We start from the raw sequence: 18863 nt of genomic DNA on the forward strand, positions 1-18863 counted from the left end.
TTTCTAGCTAAAAACAGTATCATTAAGAATAATGGCATCATTAAGTACTAGAAGCTATTACAGTGGGTGAATTTGCAGCACTGATAATAAAGCTCGAGACAGGAAATGAAGATACTAATTACAAGATAAAACGCCTACTCAGTTAATTGGAAGCAACAGCGAATAAAAAGAAATGCATTTGCAAAAGTTCCTGACCTCCATCATTCAATAAGATGTTGTTTGGGTTCAAATCGCGACACACAATTCCTTCTCCGTGTAGACCATCAAGAGCCAGAACTATTTCGGCAGCCCATTTCTGAATGAAGGTCTCTGGGATGATAAAGTTAGATGCGGCTGACAATTTTGCATCAAGTTCCTGAAACAGTTTATGGATATCCTTCTCCCCCCAAAATTCCTTTTTGACATCACAAGCATCTGTATCCTCGATTTTAATATTGAGCTGCACCAGATTAGTAGTTAACTCATCAGACACTTCAGAACTGACCAAAGCGAGTGTCTCTTGAGGGTCATAGACATTTTTGATGCCTGAAGATGTCTCACAGGGAACTTGGGAGACTCCTTCGGTCGTCGTGGAATATGATAAAGGAAAAGTCACCGATGCTGGTAATAAAGTGTCTAAATCACTTAAAGTACCCCTTGATTCTAATGGATCAATAGATGCAGATCTAGAAGATTCCTTGCTGTTAGTGTTGACTTGACATTGTTCAGTAATTTGTGAATGAGGGCCCCATGTTTGCTCAACAGCCACAAGTGGATTTGGATTAAGCCCCGTCAATTGCTCCAAGCTGTTATTCACCAGTAAAACGTCAGGGGTTTCTAAAAGCTTGGTCTCCATAAAATCAGTTTCTAATAGGTTGGGTTGAAAAACAACTTCAGTTTCGTCCATTTGTTCAGTGCCAGGCAGGTTGACTAGAAGGTCTGGCCTTCCTTCATCAATGCTGCAAACATCATCTAAAGCAGCATCTTTGAATGAAATGACAGGAAAAGAATCATTTGACCCCCTGCTTATTGCATCGTGAGTGATTATGACTGAAGTGCCAACACTTGGCCTTTCTGGCTCAAATTCACTATCATCATCAACATCATCCTGGAAAGAGGGATATGCATCAACAGTTCCTGCTTTTGAACTATGATCTCCCAAATCACTATTACTTTCCCTACTATCGATTCTAAAAAATTCCATGGGACTACCCCTAGATTTTCTCAGTGCGTCAGCCATCAGAACTGGCTTGGGCACGCTGTGTCCACTCTCTTCAATAAATAAAGGTTCCTCACTAGTCAGCTGAGAGTTTAAGCTATTAGAAGTTGTGCAACTTGGCTCTTGCTCTACGAAGTCTGGGGGGAAATCCTCCTGTCCATCCAGTCCGAGTAAAGGCTCAACACTTAATGTGTCAGGTTGCACCTTCTCTTGGCTGTACTCTCTGCACAGGGTCAGATAGCTTGTGGTACACTCCTCATCAGAACTTGATGCAGAATCAGCCCATTTAAGAGGACTTTCCCTCCCTTCCTCATCTTGGGTGCTACTGTCATCTTGAGAGCTAATTGTCAAGCTACTTTGCAGCTGTTGCACTGATAGCATGTTTCTATCACTGCTTCCCCTGGAGTCAAGGCTGCTTTTAGGACAAGGAGCTAGATGTTTTAGAAGGTCTTCATCTGAATGGGAGCTCTTGGAGGGAGGAATATCAAAGCTTTCATCAGCACTCCTGCTAAAAAATTTACTCAAGTAGTTCCATAATTTTCCACCTGCAAAGAAAAACAAACAAAAACAACAACTGAATCAATTGACCTAAATGAAACAGACCATATATACTGCATTTTATTCAGCAAAAGAATTACATACACTAATCCCACTTATCTATTGACGTAGCCCCTGCTAGTCCTCAGCAGCTCTTACACCACCTTCAATATGTACTGTACTCACCAGAGGTAACTAGATCTGCTCAGACTGGTGCATGGGTTGCTTGCATGCACCAAAGTCCAAATAGCGAGTGTCCCGCAAGAAACCATATCTGCAAGATCACTTCGCCAGCCTAGTGAAACATTACCTGCACTACTGCAAGGGGTGCCAGAGACCTACGAGTCACAACTTTTATGACAGTGTTTTAGGTTCAAAGCTCTTTAATGGTTAATATCTTTACATTATATCAGGACAGGTCTTTTGTTTTTTTTTTGATTTTTTTTCAATGCAACTCTTAAAATTGCCCCTAATTTCTGGGCACCAACATTATGTTTTAGCGAGTGTCTTCCTTTAAATTATCCATTTCCCGGATTCATTCCATTGTACACCGAGGCACAACAAAGGCTGACCAGTTTCACTAAATAAACAACTACATCATCTTACCAGCTCAGTATTGCTGACACTCTAGCTCCACGAGAGAAGCAAATATATAATTATTTCAGTATTTGGAAGCCCTTTTCCTTCTTCCTGTATCTGTGACACAGTCCATCTATTCAAATACAGCACCAATAAGAAGTCTGGCATTGGCTGGTGTTGTATTTGGAATTGATTGCAGCTTGGCAGAGGCAGTGTTGCTTTGTGCGTAATTAATGCCAAACTGTGATTATGGGCAAAGACAAATGGCAGCAGTTTAGGGATACTGTTAGATTTTCCAGTTCATTGATGACTTTTTTTTCTTAACGTCGTTCTTATTCAGTGATGTCAATTGATGAGTAATATGAAGAGCACACGTTTCTTAGTCTTTCGTGTTTTTTTTTTTTGTTTTTTTTTTAAACCATGAGTATTGTTTTACTTGTTTTGTTTTAATGACACATAAATCGACACTAATAGGGTAAAGGTAAGGATCTACACCCACAACCCAGCAATGACATTTCCCATAGCGTCCTGCTTAGCCAAATTCTCAATTTCTGACATTTGTTTTTTCTCTGAAAAGAGAGAGAGCATTTTGTTCTTGATGGTAACTACAGTAGCATAACTCCATACTTAAACCAAAACATCCTACCAAAATTGTTCCTTACATGTTGAGATTCGTAGGTTGCTCCCTAAGGTGCAAATAGTTGCATATGTTCCTAGAACAGAGTTCAAAATGTTCTGCTCCATTGCATACATATGGTGGGGGGCATCACATGCATGCTCCATAGAACACGTCTAGTTTTCAGGTCATTGAAAAGGTGGAAGCTAGGGGGCCATGGGAAAAAGGTCGCTAGGGAGTTCCGTATGCAACACCTGCCCAGGGAACCTATGTGAGCTGCACTGTAGACCTTGCGTCTGAAAGGTATGCTCGCCTGGCAGCAAACAATACTGACCTGTGAATGGTTAACTTCAATTTTAATATAATTCTAATTGCTTATTTATGCAATAAAATAGCACAGGGACACAGGTTCCTTTTTTCCTTTTGGTACAAATTCACTAACCTCCGAAAATTCGCCAGCGACAGCTTCGCTCACATTGCAACACTTTGCCAGGCGTAGATTCGGCAGGACAATGCTAATTCACTTAAAACCAAAGTTACGTCCAGGGCGCCAAACACTGGCTAAGTTGCGCTAGCGTTACTGTGCCAAGTGAAGCGACGTTGCGCTAGCATTGGCTAATTTGCATACGGCGGGAAGTTAAAGTTCAATGGACTTATATGTTGCAGCAAATACATTAAACTACACAAGCCTAGGGAACCTTAATAAAATAAAGTTGTTATATTGCCCTACACATGAGCCCAGTGTAAAGTTTATGTCCCATATGTTAGGAAATGTAGGGGGGAAGCCAGTTACCCCAAAAAAAATTACGCTATTTTTCAGCTTATCGCCATGGAAAAGACGCCAGCGTTTTTTGGGACTTGGAAAAATGTTCAACTTTGTTTATAGGTAGTCCTATCTACTCTATTGCACTTCGCCTGGTCTGAGGTGGCGAAGGCAAGTCTGGCCCAAGAGGTAACGTTCAGTAAAATCCACATCTTAGTGAATTTTACGTCCACTTGCCAGAGTGCAAATTCGCAAGGCGTTAGACTTTAGCTGTACTTTGCTCCATAATTCCTTTGCTAGCAAAGTTACGCCAGCAACCGTTCGTAAATCGGTGAATTTTCGCCCGCGTAAGTCACTCCGCCCTTTAGTAAATTTGCCCCTATGCCTACTGGCATGCAATGCTATTTGACCGTGGTTTCCAATCTATGGGGCTGACCACAATCTTTGGGGCTGACCACAATCTTTGGGGCTGACCCTCCTGGAGCAGTGGCAAGGAGGCTCAACCTGAAGGCCAGTTAGATAAGAATGCCTATTTGCTCTTGTAGATACATCTACTAGTCCAGCTTGATGGTAATTTAGGGTAAAATCCTAATTGTTGACGTAGACCGTGTTGGACTGGCCAACCAGTATACCGGAAAAACTCCCGGGTGGGCCCAGGTGTCAGTGGGCCCTCATGCTGCTAAACATTTGGGCTATTTTATGGCCATTCCCTATTTCTATGAAAACAAAGAGGCTAAATAGATAGAATAATAAATTATAGAATTATATAAAGAAAAATACTTTTTACGTAAAGAAAAAGAGACTAGAAGAATAGAGGTTGAGTGAGGAAAGGAAGAATAATAGTACTGATAGCGGGCCCCTGGTCTAGGAAGCAGGAGTGAAATGAAAATGTTTTGTGGATCATAAAAAAAGAACATTTTATGCTGACTTCTTATACCTTACCATTTAAAAGTGTTTTCTAGTCTGACTTGTTCACATTAGAGGATAAATAAGTTACAGTGTGCACAAACTACTTTTAAATGAGCCAAGAACATTATAATCCAGGTGTGAGAACTACGTTTCATTTGCCACCTGTTCAGCAGGCACAGGAGGAAAGCAGAATTAAAAAAGGGACTTCATAAGCATTTTATTGTAGGAAATACTCAGTTTTTTTTCTCTGTGTCCATATGTGTTGCCACTGGCTGTATTGCCTGCAATCTAATGCCGAACAAACGTTAACTGTTGGCCACAAACTACTACTGATAAAACAAAAAAAAAAGAGACATCCTAATGAAGTCTAGCGGGAATATGGCAGTTTCTACTCTCATAGCAAACCTTTAACATGAGCAGGTCGGCTTGGCAAAGACTGACAAGAGAAGAGGAAAGAGTTTCTGCTGAAGCAGCATGGTGCTTATATTCCTGCTTGTGCCAGAGCAATTCCTGTGGAAAAAAACACATCACAAGCACTGTCTAATGATGTTACTGCAGTTCACGCTTATTATGCAGACATTACCAGTAGTACAGAGCATTCACCATTCGCTTTACAGCTGTTTGGGTTGTGGTAATGCAATATTAACCTGAGACACCCTGGTGGTGGCTTATACAAGGAATTTCAAGGCTTTAACCACCAAGATTGCTACAAATTCCAGCATCCTCAAGTAGTCACTAGCATCCTAAGAATGGAGGATAAATGGTTAACATTTCAGAAACTCTTGGAAGTTTTTGTACATATGGACCTGATGTGGAACACATTTCCATTTCTTACTTTTAACACCAGAGCTCATCTTAAAAACTGCACCCTGCTATGATGCCTGAAGCACTATGGTTACATCTCCAGACCGAAACAGGAGTGATAGTACAAGTTATGCTTTCAAGCAGGACATGAAAGCATTGGCACCCTCACAAATATCCGTAAGTACAAGCAATGGTCAGAGAAGTCCTAACTGCTGAACTTATTTGTGGCTTAGCTGACCTGACATGTGCCTAAGCCAATGGTTCCCAAAGAAAAGGCAGATAGGGTTCAGTCTGAATGCCAGCTAGAGTGAGATTAGGGGAGAATGGTCAGCTAGTTACATCTCAAAACCCTGTCTGAAGTTCAGTAGGGATGATATCTGGGGCAAGAAATTTGCTATTCAAGTTATTCTTAGATCTATGGCAAATGACTAATGCAACAAATACTTTCTTATATCTAGAACCTGGTTAAAGGCAGGTCCTGATAAAAGGCTGCAACACCAGAGGAGGGGGGCTTGAACTAGAAAAGTCCAACAACCACCAATGGTTTGCACATCCCAACCTGGCTAGTGAACATTGATCACTGGTTCCCAAACTATTGGGGTGGTCTTTGTAAGGAAAAGAAGTGGCAACGTAGAAGAAAGTCAACCCGAAGGTTCAGGGATTAAGAAGGTAAGCAATGTAGGAAAAAGCAGAAGTAAAACTACTAATCCTCATGGAGATTCACAAAAACAATGAAACTCTTAATCATCTCTTAAAGGAGAAGGAAAGGTATTTTACTTTGGGGTGGCAAAAGTTAGGCACCCCCAAGTGATCGCATTTAATTACCTGAGCACCACGGATCAATCATCTTTTGGCTTCTTCTTTTTTCACGCGGTTGCACAAGCCGAACTTTAACAAAAAAAAGGCAGCTATTTTGTTCTACTGTGCATGTGTCTTTCCCCAGGAAAATTTGAAGAAAGAAGAAGCCGGAATGATCACTCCGTGGTGCTCGCTCGAAGAACCCCAGGCCGGTGCAGTTTTCTCCTAATAGATGCACTGGCTCTGGGGTTTTAGGTAGGTAAATGTGATCACTTGGGGACACCTAACTTTTGGCACCCCAAGTAAAAAGACCTTTCCTTCTACTTTAAAGGACAAGGAAAGGCAGAGATAAGTTTGGGTACTCAAGTGGCCCACAGCCATGAACAACAGGTGCCAATATGCATTCACTATGCAGAACCTATAATGCATATGCCAGTTGATAACAGGGCGAAAAAATGGGACTGGGGCCAGAGGAGCAAACTGTTCCATACTTCTGCCTCTCCTTGTTCTTTAAAACCTCGATACCACAGAAAACAGTGGATGAGTAGCACTATCTTATCTGACTATATACTTGGGCAATTCCGTTTTTACCTTTAATCAAAAGGAAGTGCTTCTGTATCCTGATGTTTCCACTTCCTTTAGTAATAAAAAGCAATTGCTCTTTATCAGGAATACTAAATAGAAACTCAGGAAGTAAAAGATAAGATATGTTATTTGGTAAAGGGGTCCAAACTTAAAGCCTGTTGTTCTGAGGTGGTGCTTCAAAAACTTTTCTATGACACAGGCTGAGCTTTTACTAAAATAGATAGAAAAGGGGTCACTAAAATAGTCCTTATGGGTTCTAGTGCTGTAGTTGCAGTTTTTCACATATCGACCAACCTTCTGCATGTTGGAGAACAAGGAACACCGACTCTTCAGAGATGATATACTCCTGCAGACGCACCATGTTGGGCACAAGGCGGGGAATGATAGTCTTTCTGGTTGCACAGTGCTCACTTTTCCTTAGACCCTGACAGAAAACAGAAAGGTTACTTGGACCCTCAGTTATCTTTAGAGCCTGCTGTGCATTATGTTAATCAACTAAACTAATCTGTCCTGGTTACTGTGGGCTTGAGGGAAAAGAGCTCATCTGCTGCTCCCACGTCACTGGTTCCCCTGAGGCTCCACTGATGGCATCTGGCAGGTATCCAGAGAACAGGAGATGGCACAAGGCTACTATTAAATTCAATTACGGGGGTCATCGTTTTCATTAGAAGCTCCCCTCTCAGACAAAGTCATCAAAATGACACTTCCTGTACTTCACGTGCCACCCAACCTCAGATTAGATTTCTATGCATGCATTTAAATCACAATTTCACAACTGACTTCACACATTTCTATTTGATCAAGAATGTATCAAGTAATGATCAATAAATAAAGACAGTCATCCTCTCAGAAATCGTATATTTATTGATGTGCTTTGTGCACAGTTCTTACAATCAAAGCTATAGAGGTAACTGATGAGTATGAAAATCAAGTTCTATCATGGATTACTACAATGGTCTTCAACGTACTGCCCTATGGTTATCTACTACTTGTGACATTCCCAAATTGATGCTCTGGGCTATTGCTTGAATGGGGAAGCAGCTATGCTGGTTTATGGACTTGGAAAGAAGCAATGACTGGTAAAACATAAGGATTAGTGCGCTGTGATGGATGTAGATGTGTGTGAACAGCAATTATGAGCAGATCATTGGGGCTTAATATGGAGTGCTCCCACAGTAGAGTAGAGTTTTCTTGCACGAAGGCAGGCCAAAAATTCTATGTGATTGGGGCACCCCTATCCAGTGCTGCCATCAGGGGGGCACAGGGAGTACTGTAGTACCAGGCCCGGACCTAAAGGAGGGCCCAGCTGTGCTCCACTTTTTGAAATAGCTGGGCCACTCTTAACAGTCCTGAAGTTGTGCTGAACCACTGATGTCTTGAAGAGCCGAAGCTCCGAAGTCCCAAAGAGCCGAAGTAACGAAAGGAGCCGAAGCCACGAAAAGACCCAAAGTTTAAGTCCTGGAGCTGTGAAAAGACCCAAAGCTGCTAAAGGAGCCGAAGCTGAAGTCCTGAAGCTGCAAAAAGACCTGAAGACACGAAAGTTGAAGTCCCCGTGAAAAGATCCGAAGCCAGGAAAGGAGCCGAAATTGAAGTCCCGAAGCCATGAAAGGAGCCAAAGCCAAAAGCCACACCTTCAGTTCTACTGAACACCACTGTGTTTATTTTTATTATAGTAAACCCCTGGTAACCAATGTGTTATTTTAATACTTATTTTATGAAACCCCTGCAACCAAGGTTTTTTTTTTTGTTTCTGTTTTTTTAAATATTCTATGGGGCCCCAATGTTTCTTTTTAACTTGTAAGGGAGGGCCCTGACCACCAATGATTTCTTAAAAACTTTTCTGGGGGGCCCTGGCGCCAATGTTTTTTTTTTTAACTTATATGGGTGCCCTGGTCACCAATTCTCTCTCTTTTTTTTTTTTTTTAAATTGTAGGGGGTCCCTGGTGCCAATGTTGAGGGGGCCCTCACCATCATTGGCTTTTTATAATTTGTGTGTGGGGGGGGAGGGGTTACCATTTTTAGTGTTGATGTCTGGGTGGGCAGGATCTGGGGTGGTTATAGAGTCACAAGTTGCACACAAAAGAGATTTTCTAACTCTGCTTCAACATAAAACCAGGTTTTCCTAGTGTACAAACAGTCACATTTTTACTAACATACACTCATTTGCCATTTCTATTGTAAGACTCAGTAAATAACAAGCATTCCTATTGTAATATTCTACTCTCTAAAATATATATACTAAATGGACACACCAGGATGTTCTGATGTTTTCCAACAATAAAACTCATACATTTATTTGATTTTAAAGCAGAATTTCAGACATGAACTTACTTTTAAAATAAAGGTTTCCTGTGTCCTTGTATCCAAAACAAGTAAAACCTTAAACAAATATAAAAGAATCAAAGTTAGATTAAACCATAATCGGCAATCATACTATAAAGCTGACCTAATACTATAAAGCTGGACCTAATTCACCTTGACCATTACCAGTTACACTTATGCCTTCCAAGCTCTGCCCCTTTTGCCTAAATAGAGAATGTTGGGTGGTACATGTATGGTATCTGTTATCCAGCAAGTTCCTAATTACAGAAAGGCTGTCTATGATGGACTCCATTTTATCCAAATTTTTAACAATGATTTCCTTTGTCTCTGTAATAATAAAACAGTACATTGTACATGATCAAACTAAGATATAATTAATCCTTTTTGGAAGCAAAACCAGCCAATTGGCTTAAGGTATGAAGATCCAAATTACAGAAAGATCCATTATCCGGAAGCCCCAGGTCCCGAGCATTCTGGATAACAGGACCCATACCTGTATTCTAAAAATCGGAAAATGTTGTTTCAAAAATCAGTCTTTTGTCCCTCTCCAAGGCAGATGGTCAACCCAGTAAACTTTTAGTATATTATAGAATTGCATATTCAACTTTTTAATTGGTTTTTTCATTATTTTTGTTTATTGGTTATTTATTTTTTTGTAGACTTTATAGCTTTAACATGGCCAGCATTGACCCAGAAAGCTGAAAACGATTGCTCTGTGAGGCTAAAAAGGTGTTATTGTTAGTTTACATTACCTATCTTTCTATTTAGGCTCTCTCCTATGCATATTCTAGCGTCTCATTAAAAACACTACCTCGTTGCTAGAGTAATCTGGACCCTTGCAACCAGACTGCTGCAGAAATTCCAAACTTGAGAGCTGGCGGACAAAAAGCTAAATAACCACATATCTTAAAAGGAAGACCAATTGAAAATTGACCCCATCCCATTACTGATGAAGTTGCGAAAGGAAAGACTTACAGTATATTTAATAAGATATAATGGTGAACAAGATGGGTCTATTTTGTGAAGCCTCACGCAGCTAGCCCCCGACAGGCAAATGCATCTTTAAATTTTAAATTAGTTGAAGATATAATTTACTATATTAGAACTGAATATTTCTTGATACACATCCCATATTTTGTAATCACATGTATTAGTGTCTCGTCTGCTGTCCAGTGTTGGAGGCCATAATTGTCATGGGCATCCTGCTGCGAATCTTGGGATAAAGCTGCGACTCTATTGGTTACAAACCAAAGGACAAACGGGCCATTAGGGAATATGCCAGCTGTTAACTTGTACTGTTATCCAGAAGGGTCATCTTCAGTGTGAAGAAGCAGGCAATCTGCAGACTAATTACAAATCCTTGCATGCCCGCTGCCCACTACTACTGGTGACTTTCAGAAAAAAAAGAAATCCTGGTAGGCATGTAAATAGCTTTGCGATTGGAAGATGCCAGGCAATGCCTTGGAAACTTAATTTGTTAACAAAAAACAGACACAGGGAATTCCAAATGTGCTCAAAAGTAATTATTCCTCAAACTGCTGCACTGTGGTGGATTATATGGATAAACCTGATTCTGCTTCTATGTTTATAGCAACAAAGGGGTTCACAGATAAATTGTTAAGTTCCTTTCTACCTTTAAGGGGTGTTTTGTCTTGATGACAGGGTTACATTTTGGGAAAACGCATATTTGGCTTCCTAGATACACCTAAAAGCCCAGCTTGAAGGTCACTTAGGGCGAGATTTAGGATAAAAACTGAATTCCTGTGCTAGAATGAGTGATGACGGTTTCCCTATATCTGTAACCTTGTCATGTGCTAGCATGGGCCCTGATCAAAGGTTGAGCCTCTAAAAAGTCCAACAGTCACTGGTGTAGGCAAATATAACCAACATATGGTGCCTTATAATTGGGATAACAACCTTTAAAAATGTCAGTTTTTTTGAGTTCCCTATAGAACCATTGGGTTTCACCAGGTGTATGTAACAAATGGGTGGTGGTGTCCGAATGGTCTTCTCCAGAACTACAGTAGGCTCATAGTGGGCCAAAGAGTCACTTGGGTGCCCCTAGGCATCCCTCCAAGCTGGCTGTTCAACTGATCTATAACCAGAAGTGTTACCAGTGTTAGGCACAAATAACCATCTCCAATAGGTTCTCACTCCAGACAAGGCACACAAAAAATGGGAACGGCTATATTTTCAGACAACAACTAGGTCATTCTTCATGGATGACTCCATGGGGCAGATTTACTAAAGGGTGAAGAGGCCACCGCTAGTGAAAATTCACAAGGGAGAAAGCAAGTTTACGAACCGGCTACAATTCAATAGCGAAAGAGTTTTGCTAGTGCAATTTCGTGTCCTTTCACCAGGTGCATTTAGCTCAGGAAAATGGTAGTTACTACGCAAATTCACCAAAGAGCGAATTTTCCATTACGTTACCTCTTTCACCAGTTTCCTTCACCAGCTTAGACCTGACGAACTGATAAGAGGAAGCTACATCCTCCTTAAAGTGTTTTTTCACATTTTAAAACGGGATTGTCTTTAAAAGTTGTAACTATTAAAGAGGTGGGGTCATGTCAAGGGCATTACAGGATCTATATTGGCCACGTCAAGCATTTGCACCAAAATCTCTAATAAAGGTAAATAAAAGACCTATATGTACCGGCCCTATTCAAATTGACCCAAGCGTAAGTGTACTAACGAAGTTTCGCTAGGCAGAAATGAATGCTAGAGAAAATTCGTTATGAAATGCTCGTACTGCCGAATTAATGTTAGAGAAACTTCGCCGCCTTTCGGCTGCAGAGGCGCAAGTTTGCATTTTTGTGAATTAGTCTAGTGGTAGTGAATTTGCACCTTGCGAAGTGGCGCAGCGTGTGGTGAAGCCTTTGCAGGTGAAAATTCTCCATTTAGTAAATTTGCCCCCATGTGTTCAGTCATTTTTGTGCAGGAAAGTTGCACTACCAGAAGCTGAAAAATCCAGCCATTATACTCAAAATCTATTTTTCTCTGTAGAATGTCCAAATCTTCTGGTTGTTGTTATATTACCCACCATAGACCTTAAGAGAATGTTATTGACCATTAAGTGTCGGATATTTTGATATAGCAGAGCCCTCTATTTTGCTGGTCTGCGGTTGATTTGCAGCTGGATGCTGTTCACATTGAGGTAATAAATACAAGAACATATGCGATTTTTTTTTATAAATGTGCCCTTTGACTGTCAGTTTTCTCCCAAACAGGTGCTGCCTAAATGATTATAAATTGGCCCCTGGATACACCTCTTCAACTGAGCCGTACAGGACTGGTGATAATATAATTAGAGCTGAAAACATGAGGCTGGTGAATGCCTCCCATCTGTTTGGCAATAATATTTAGTTAACAATAGTCTTTATAAGAAGCACCTTCAACACGCAGCTCTCAGACACACGCCTAGTAAGCAGGATTAACCACTCCAGTGCTGGTATCTAGTAGTAACCATATGTTTCCCCTCTTTTTTGCTTCTGCCCCTCAACAATCTAATAATTAAACACCACAGTGTTATACCCTTATAGTCCCATTTTATCTCAGACAGCCAGTGGGGTATTAAAAACCATTCAATTGTCATCCCTAGAAATTCAGGCCTCACATTACTCTTCACCTCAAATATACTACAGTCTGTCCTGATGGCAGTGAACTTTTAACGCACAGTTAGCTCCATTAACCGAGCTTCAGGTCTGCTCTGCTGTCCCTATGGAGGATCAAACAGATGCTCTGGGAGAATAAAACACTGACCTTCAAGGTTCCCTGCTGCAGTAAGCTATTTTATGGAAGATGTGGTGGTAGGGGGCTAACAAACAGTCCCATTTGTTCTGCATGTACCATTGGGAAGTACTCAGTGCTGCAAACAGTAACCAGGGATGGTCTCCTCAAACAGCACATAGCTGGCAGGACACTGGTAGGGCTAACTTCTAAAGAACGAATGCAAGTTTAAGCACCAAGAAATAGAATATTTAATGTTGTTCTCTGCAAATATTAGTAGTACTTTTAACTCTGACCTTTTGTAGAAGCTATGAACTATTCAATTGGATAATAGTTATACGTTCAACTAAAATAAGTTACTTTCAAGATGCAATTACTTCTCACTGGTACCACCACAATCCCTTCCCAAAGATTATTATATCCACTGTTACTATAGGCACCATCTCTCCTTACTATACCTGCTATCCCACAGTCACACTCCCTTCCCAGAGACTATTATCCCACTGTTACTATAGGCACCATCTCTCCCTACTATACCTGCTATCCCACAGTCACACTCCCTTCCCAAAGATTATTAAATCCACTGTTACTATAGGCACCATCTCTCCCTACTATACCTGCTATCCCACAGTCACACTCCCTTCCCAAAGATTATTATATCCACTGTTACTATAGACACCATCTCTCCCTACTATACTTGCTATCCCACAGTCACACTCCCTTCCCAGAGACTATTATCCCACTGTTACTATAGGCACCATCTCTCCCTACTATACCTACTATCCCACAGTCACACTCCCTTCCCAGAGACTATTATCCACTGTTACTATAGGCGCCATCTCTCCCTACTATACCTGCTATCCCACAGTCACACTCCCTTCCCAGAGACTATTATCCACTGTTACTATAGGCACCATCTCTCCCTACTATACCTGCTATCCCACAGTCACACTCCCTTCCCAGAGACTATTATCCACTGTTACTATAGGCACCATCTCTCCCTACTATACCTGCTATCCCACAGTCACACTCCCTTCCCAGAGACTATTATCCACTGTTACTATAGACACCATCTCTCCCTACTATACCTGCTATCCCATAGCCACACTCCGTTCCCAGAGACTATTATCCTACTGTTACTATAGGCACCATCTCTCCCTACTATACCTGCTATCCCACAGTCACACTCCCTTCCCAGAGACTATTATCCCACTGTTACTATAGACACCATCTTTCCCTACTATACCTGCTATACCAGTCACACTTCCTTCCAAGGCCATCTTCCAAGATGCTTAAATCAAATTAGCTCTGCCTAGAATATTACCTCTAATAAGTGTTTCGGCATAGGGAAAATTATGATATTTCATTGCAATAAGATGATCAGTGCTGTCCTATTAATAAAACAGCTAGAAGGAGAATACAGGGTTGATTTTTATATTGAACTATAATCAGAATCTCGTGCACAGATGGATGGGCAGTCTGGCTCTGAATAAATATAACATGGAGGCTGAGCAATACTGTCCGTACAATTGTGGGTTCTGTGCAAGCTGTAGTAACGTTATTAGAGGCAGCAGCCCTTTCTTCAGCAGTGAATGAGTTTACCCGCCAGTACTGTAGCTAACAAACAGCATCAGGAATTATTGTCAGTATAGCTATGCATAAAGGGGAGTCTTTCCTCTGAACATCTGGAGAACTTCACATTTGCACGATCCACACTTGGTTTAAGTCATTTCTTAATGAACAATTCTGGGGCTCTGTATTAATATGATAGCTTCATTCACAAAAGATCATAAGGAGCCAAACAGCCGCGCTGCTTTTCCATTTTATTTTTAATGCTGACAATAGGCCAATCACTAATGAATCCGTCTACATAAAGGACAGTGAAACAGCTCTGATAAGCCTTCACATAGATTTCTTTGCTGGAAACAGTGATTTTCAGGGAAATAAATAAAAAGGATTCAACCGCAATGACAAAAAATGTAATTCACTAATCAAAAGCTCTTTTTACTACAGCAAGTATAGACCAATGGTGAATATGAACCAATGAAACTGGGTTTTGAAACGTTATTCTGCCTATTATTTACATTTTATATTTTAACCAAGGGTATTCATTTTTAGATAATGCGTTTCGGGCTTATAGATAAGGCGGCATTTAATACAGGTATGGGACCCGTTATCCAGAAAGCTTGAGAGCTGGGGTTTTCCGCATAAGGGGTCCTTCATATCTTAAGTCTACTTAAACATAATGTAAACATTAAATAAACCCAATAGGCTGGTTTTGCTTCCAATAATGATTAATTATTTCTTAGTTGGGATCAAGTACAAGCTACTGTTTTATTATTACTAGGGATGCACCGAATCCACTATTTTGGATACGGGCGAAGCCCCGAATCCTTTGAGAAAGATTCGGCCGAATACCGAACCTAATTTGCACATGCAAATTAGGGGTGGGAAGGGGAAAAAATGTTTATTCCTTGTTTTGTGACAAAAATCAGGCGATTTCCCTTCCGTCCCTAATTTGCATATGCAAATTAGGATTTGGATTTGACTGGGCGGAAGGATTCGGTAGAATCCAAATCCTGCTGAAAAAGGCCGAATCCCAAACAGAATCCTGGTGCATCCCTAATTATTACAGAGAAAAAGAAAATAATTTTAAAAAATTTGGATTATTTAATTATAATGGAGTCTATGGAAGATGGCCTTTCCGTAATTCTGAACTTTCTGGATAACGGATCCCATAAAAAAAATTTGTCTACATAAACATGAAATAATGGCATATCAATGTAAGCCTTAAAATGCATTTAAGTAAGTTTAGTGCTTACACGCTTCCCTATGCAAATTTTATTTTAATTAAATATATTTGTGTTGTCAGGTCCTTTTATATGCACTGCTGATCCATCATCAAACGTTAACTTTCCAACTTAACACCAGCATAGCCGGTGGCAGCCTGAAGCTTTGCCATCTGCTGCTATCCAAAGTCAGTGTGGCCACCTTCAGAACATATGCATCAAAGCCCTGAGACATGAGATAGAAGGAATTTAGTAGAAGTCAGCATAAGGGAAGCTGCAGACCCAGAGGCAGGCAACAGGCAAGCCTACAGAAAAAGGGAGCACGCCGAGCTATTTGTCACCTTATCAAATAACCAGCCAAGGTCGCAAGGGACATGACGGAGTAAGGACGCTACACAGTGTGCATAATGTTTCATAAAACAATACCACAAAGAATTATTACTGAGGGGGAAAAGGTAACCCTGTTATTACCAGAATCTTAAAATACGCAGAATATGGATTTAAACTTAACATCCCCAATGTATGAATGCTTATTATGTTATAATAAAAACACATATCTTATTTTGAAATATGAGTCATACAGGTATTTTATCCATTATAAGGAAACACATTATCCAGAAAGATCCAGATTACCTAAAGGCTATCTCCCATAGACTCCATTTTATCGAAATAATCCAAATGTTTTAAAAATTATTAGGGTTATCACTATTTTGGATTCGGTCGAACCCCCAATCCCCTCGCGAAAGATTCGGCCGAATACCGAATCCTAATTTGCATATGCAAATTAGAGGTGGGAAGGGGAAAACATTTTTTACTTTTTTGTTTTGTGACAAAATGTCACACGATTTCCCTCCCTGCCCCTAATTTGCATATGCAAATTAGGGGCAGGATTGGCCAAGCAGAAGGATTCGGTCGTATCTGAATCTTGCTGAAAAAAAACGAATCCCAAACCGAATCCTGGATTCGGTGCATCCCTAAAAAATATTTCCTTTTTGTCTGTAATAAAAAAGCGCCTTGTATATAATCCAAGCTAAAATATAATTAATCCTTATTGGAAGCAGAACCAGCCCGTTGGATGTATTTAATGTTTGAATGATTTTCTAGTAGATTTAAGGTATGAAGATCCAAAAAATGGAAACATCCGTTATCTGGAAAACCCCAGGTAACAAGCATTCTGGATACCAGGTCCCATACCCTTACAATATGGGATAAGTTATCAAGAAACCGGTTATTCAGAAAGCTCTGAGTTACGAAAAGGCCGCCTCTCTTAGGCTCCATTTTACCCAAATAATTAAAATTTTTGAAGCTTCTACTTAATCCCAACTAAAATCGAATTAATCCTTATTGTCACCAAAATCGGCCTATTGGGTTTTGTTTACATGATTTTTCTAGTAGAGTTATGGGATGAAGGTCCAAATTACAGAAATATCTGTTATCCGGAAAACCCCAAGTCCCAGGCATTCTGGATAACAGGTCCCAGACCCTTATTTCAGTAGGTGAGAAGCAGTGGGACAACTCATACTCATCTCTTTAGGAATTTACATCAAGGGGGAAGATTCACTAAAGGGGGAAGTGGCCGTCACTAAAGACAATTCGCCAGAAATCTCATCCGCAGGAACAACGACAATTCCCTAGCAAAAGAGACCGTCGCTAGCGTTCGTTCGTACTCTGTCGCCAGTCAACTTTTCACCAAGCGCAAATTCACTAAGATGCAAATTTTACAGAACGTTACCTCTTTTGCCAGAGTTTACTTCGCCACCTCAGACCAGGCGAACTGATAAGATGAAGCTACATCCTCCTCAATCTTACGGCAGTGACATTATATCCTGTATGCCGGAAATGCATTAAAGTTGCTGGCTGGCGACTTTTCATTTTTTAAAGCGGGATTGCCTTCAAAAGTCCAAACTATTTTTAACCATGTGAGGAGCATGCCACATTTGTTTTGGGATGAGCTCATGTCTAGGGCATTAGAGACTCTATTTTGTCTTTATTATGGCTCATTGGACACGTGTTTGAAAAAGTGGCCACTTCAAGCATTTGCACCAACATTACTAATAAAGACATCCATACAACTTTTTACATACTCGCCCTATTCAAACTAACCTAAGCGTAAGAATGCTAGCGAAATTTTGCTAGGCAGAAATGAATGCAAGAGAAAATTCGCTGTGAAATGCTTGCCCAGCTGAAGTAACAAAAATTTACCAGCGTTCGGCTGCTGAGACGCAACTTCTCATTATAGTGAATTAGCATAGTGGTAATGAATTTGCACCTGGCGAAGTGTGGCGAATCGTTCCCTGGTGAAAATTCGTCCTCTAGTGAATTTGCCCCAAAATCTGTTAATTTGTAAAACCCCTTTCTCAGTCATGCTTACTGTTCCCTGTTCACCTTAGATATGTTCCACGATAATGCAGTGCTCTACCTGTGAGGTTCCCACTTGTCGAAAGTGGTGGGTGCTGAACCAGAACAAAAGTCAGTATAGACAAAATCCAGAAAAATCCACAAAATCCAGAAGCTTGATAAAAGGCCCGGAAGGGTCCAAAACGTTGCCTTATTTGTGAAATGCTTATGGGCTAAACAAATCAACTATTTTCAAAAAGCAACTATTTTTGGTGTGCTTCTGGATTTTGTCCAAGATTCCAGTCCAAGATTAAGGCCAACTTTGTCTTTGAAATGCCTTTGAGGCTTCGTTTGTGCAGGAATACTTTAACTACGCTAATCCATGCCTATTACAGAACAGAAATTATCCACCTACATCACACCTATTAAACTAGAGAAATATAAAATCAAGGTACAGCTATGGACCTTAACATTCATCATAGATTACTTCATGCCAAAGGCATTATAGTCATATAGTGCTGGACAACATGCCTGTGCTTTTCTTACAAACATAACATGCTTGCACTTTACAAACATATACAAGGACATCTTCTCTGGATTCCACTAATATGCAATTCTTATACAGCATTTAGTGAATGGACATATGGGGGCAAACTAAGAATTTGGGGTGCGCATCCCGAGCCCCCTTTTTCATGGGATGTCAACACTTTTAATACACAGGAGTGAGGAATAGAGTTCCCTTAAAAAATTAATTTATTTGGCAAGGACAACAAATTGTGGATCTTTGCCCTCACAAGTCCATCTGTCTGGTGGGCCAAAATGGATCACACAGGGGTCCCTGCATAACTGATGGAAGAGGGCCACATCCATAGCATGATTTGGTCCTTGTCTGGCAGG

General features: G+C 40.6%; 1 protein-coding gene across 2 annotated transcripts in view; it reads right to left on the reverse strand.

The window, feature by feature from the left end:
- rps6kc1.S (ribosomal protein S6 kinase, 52kDa, polypeptide 1 S homeolog) overlaps nt 1–18863 on the reverse strand; it is an 86728-nt gene that overhangs the window by 23904 nt on the left and 43961 nt on the right. For both annotated transcript variants that reach the window (XM_018264995.2, XM_018264996.2), the window contains exons 11-13: nt 9121–9168; nt 7084–7213; nt 196–1743 (exon numbers count right to left, since the gene is read on the reverse strand). In XM_018264995.2, the coding sequence (XP_018120484.1) occupies nt 196–1743; nt 7084–7213; nt 9121–9168 (1726 nt within the window). The remainder of the gene's footprint in view (nt 1–195; nt 1744–7083; nt 7214–9120; nt 9169–18863) is intronic.

Source organism: Xenopus laevis, chromosome 5S (assembly GCF_017654675.1).
Source record: "Xenopus laevis strain J_2021 chromosome 5S, Xenopus_laevis_v10.1, whole genome shotgun sequence".
NCBI lineage: Eukaryota > Metazoa > Chordata > Amphibia > Anura > Pipidae > Xenopus > Xenopus laevis.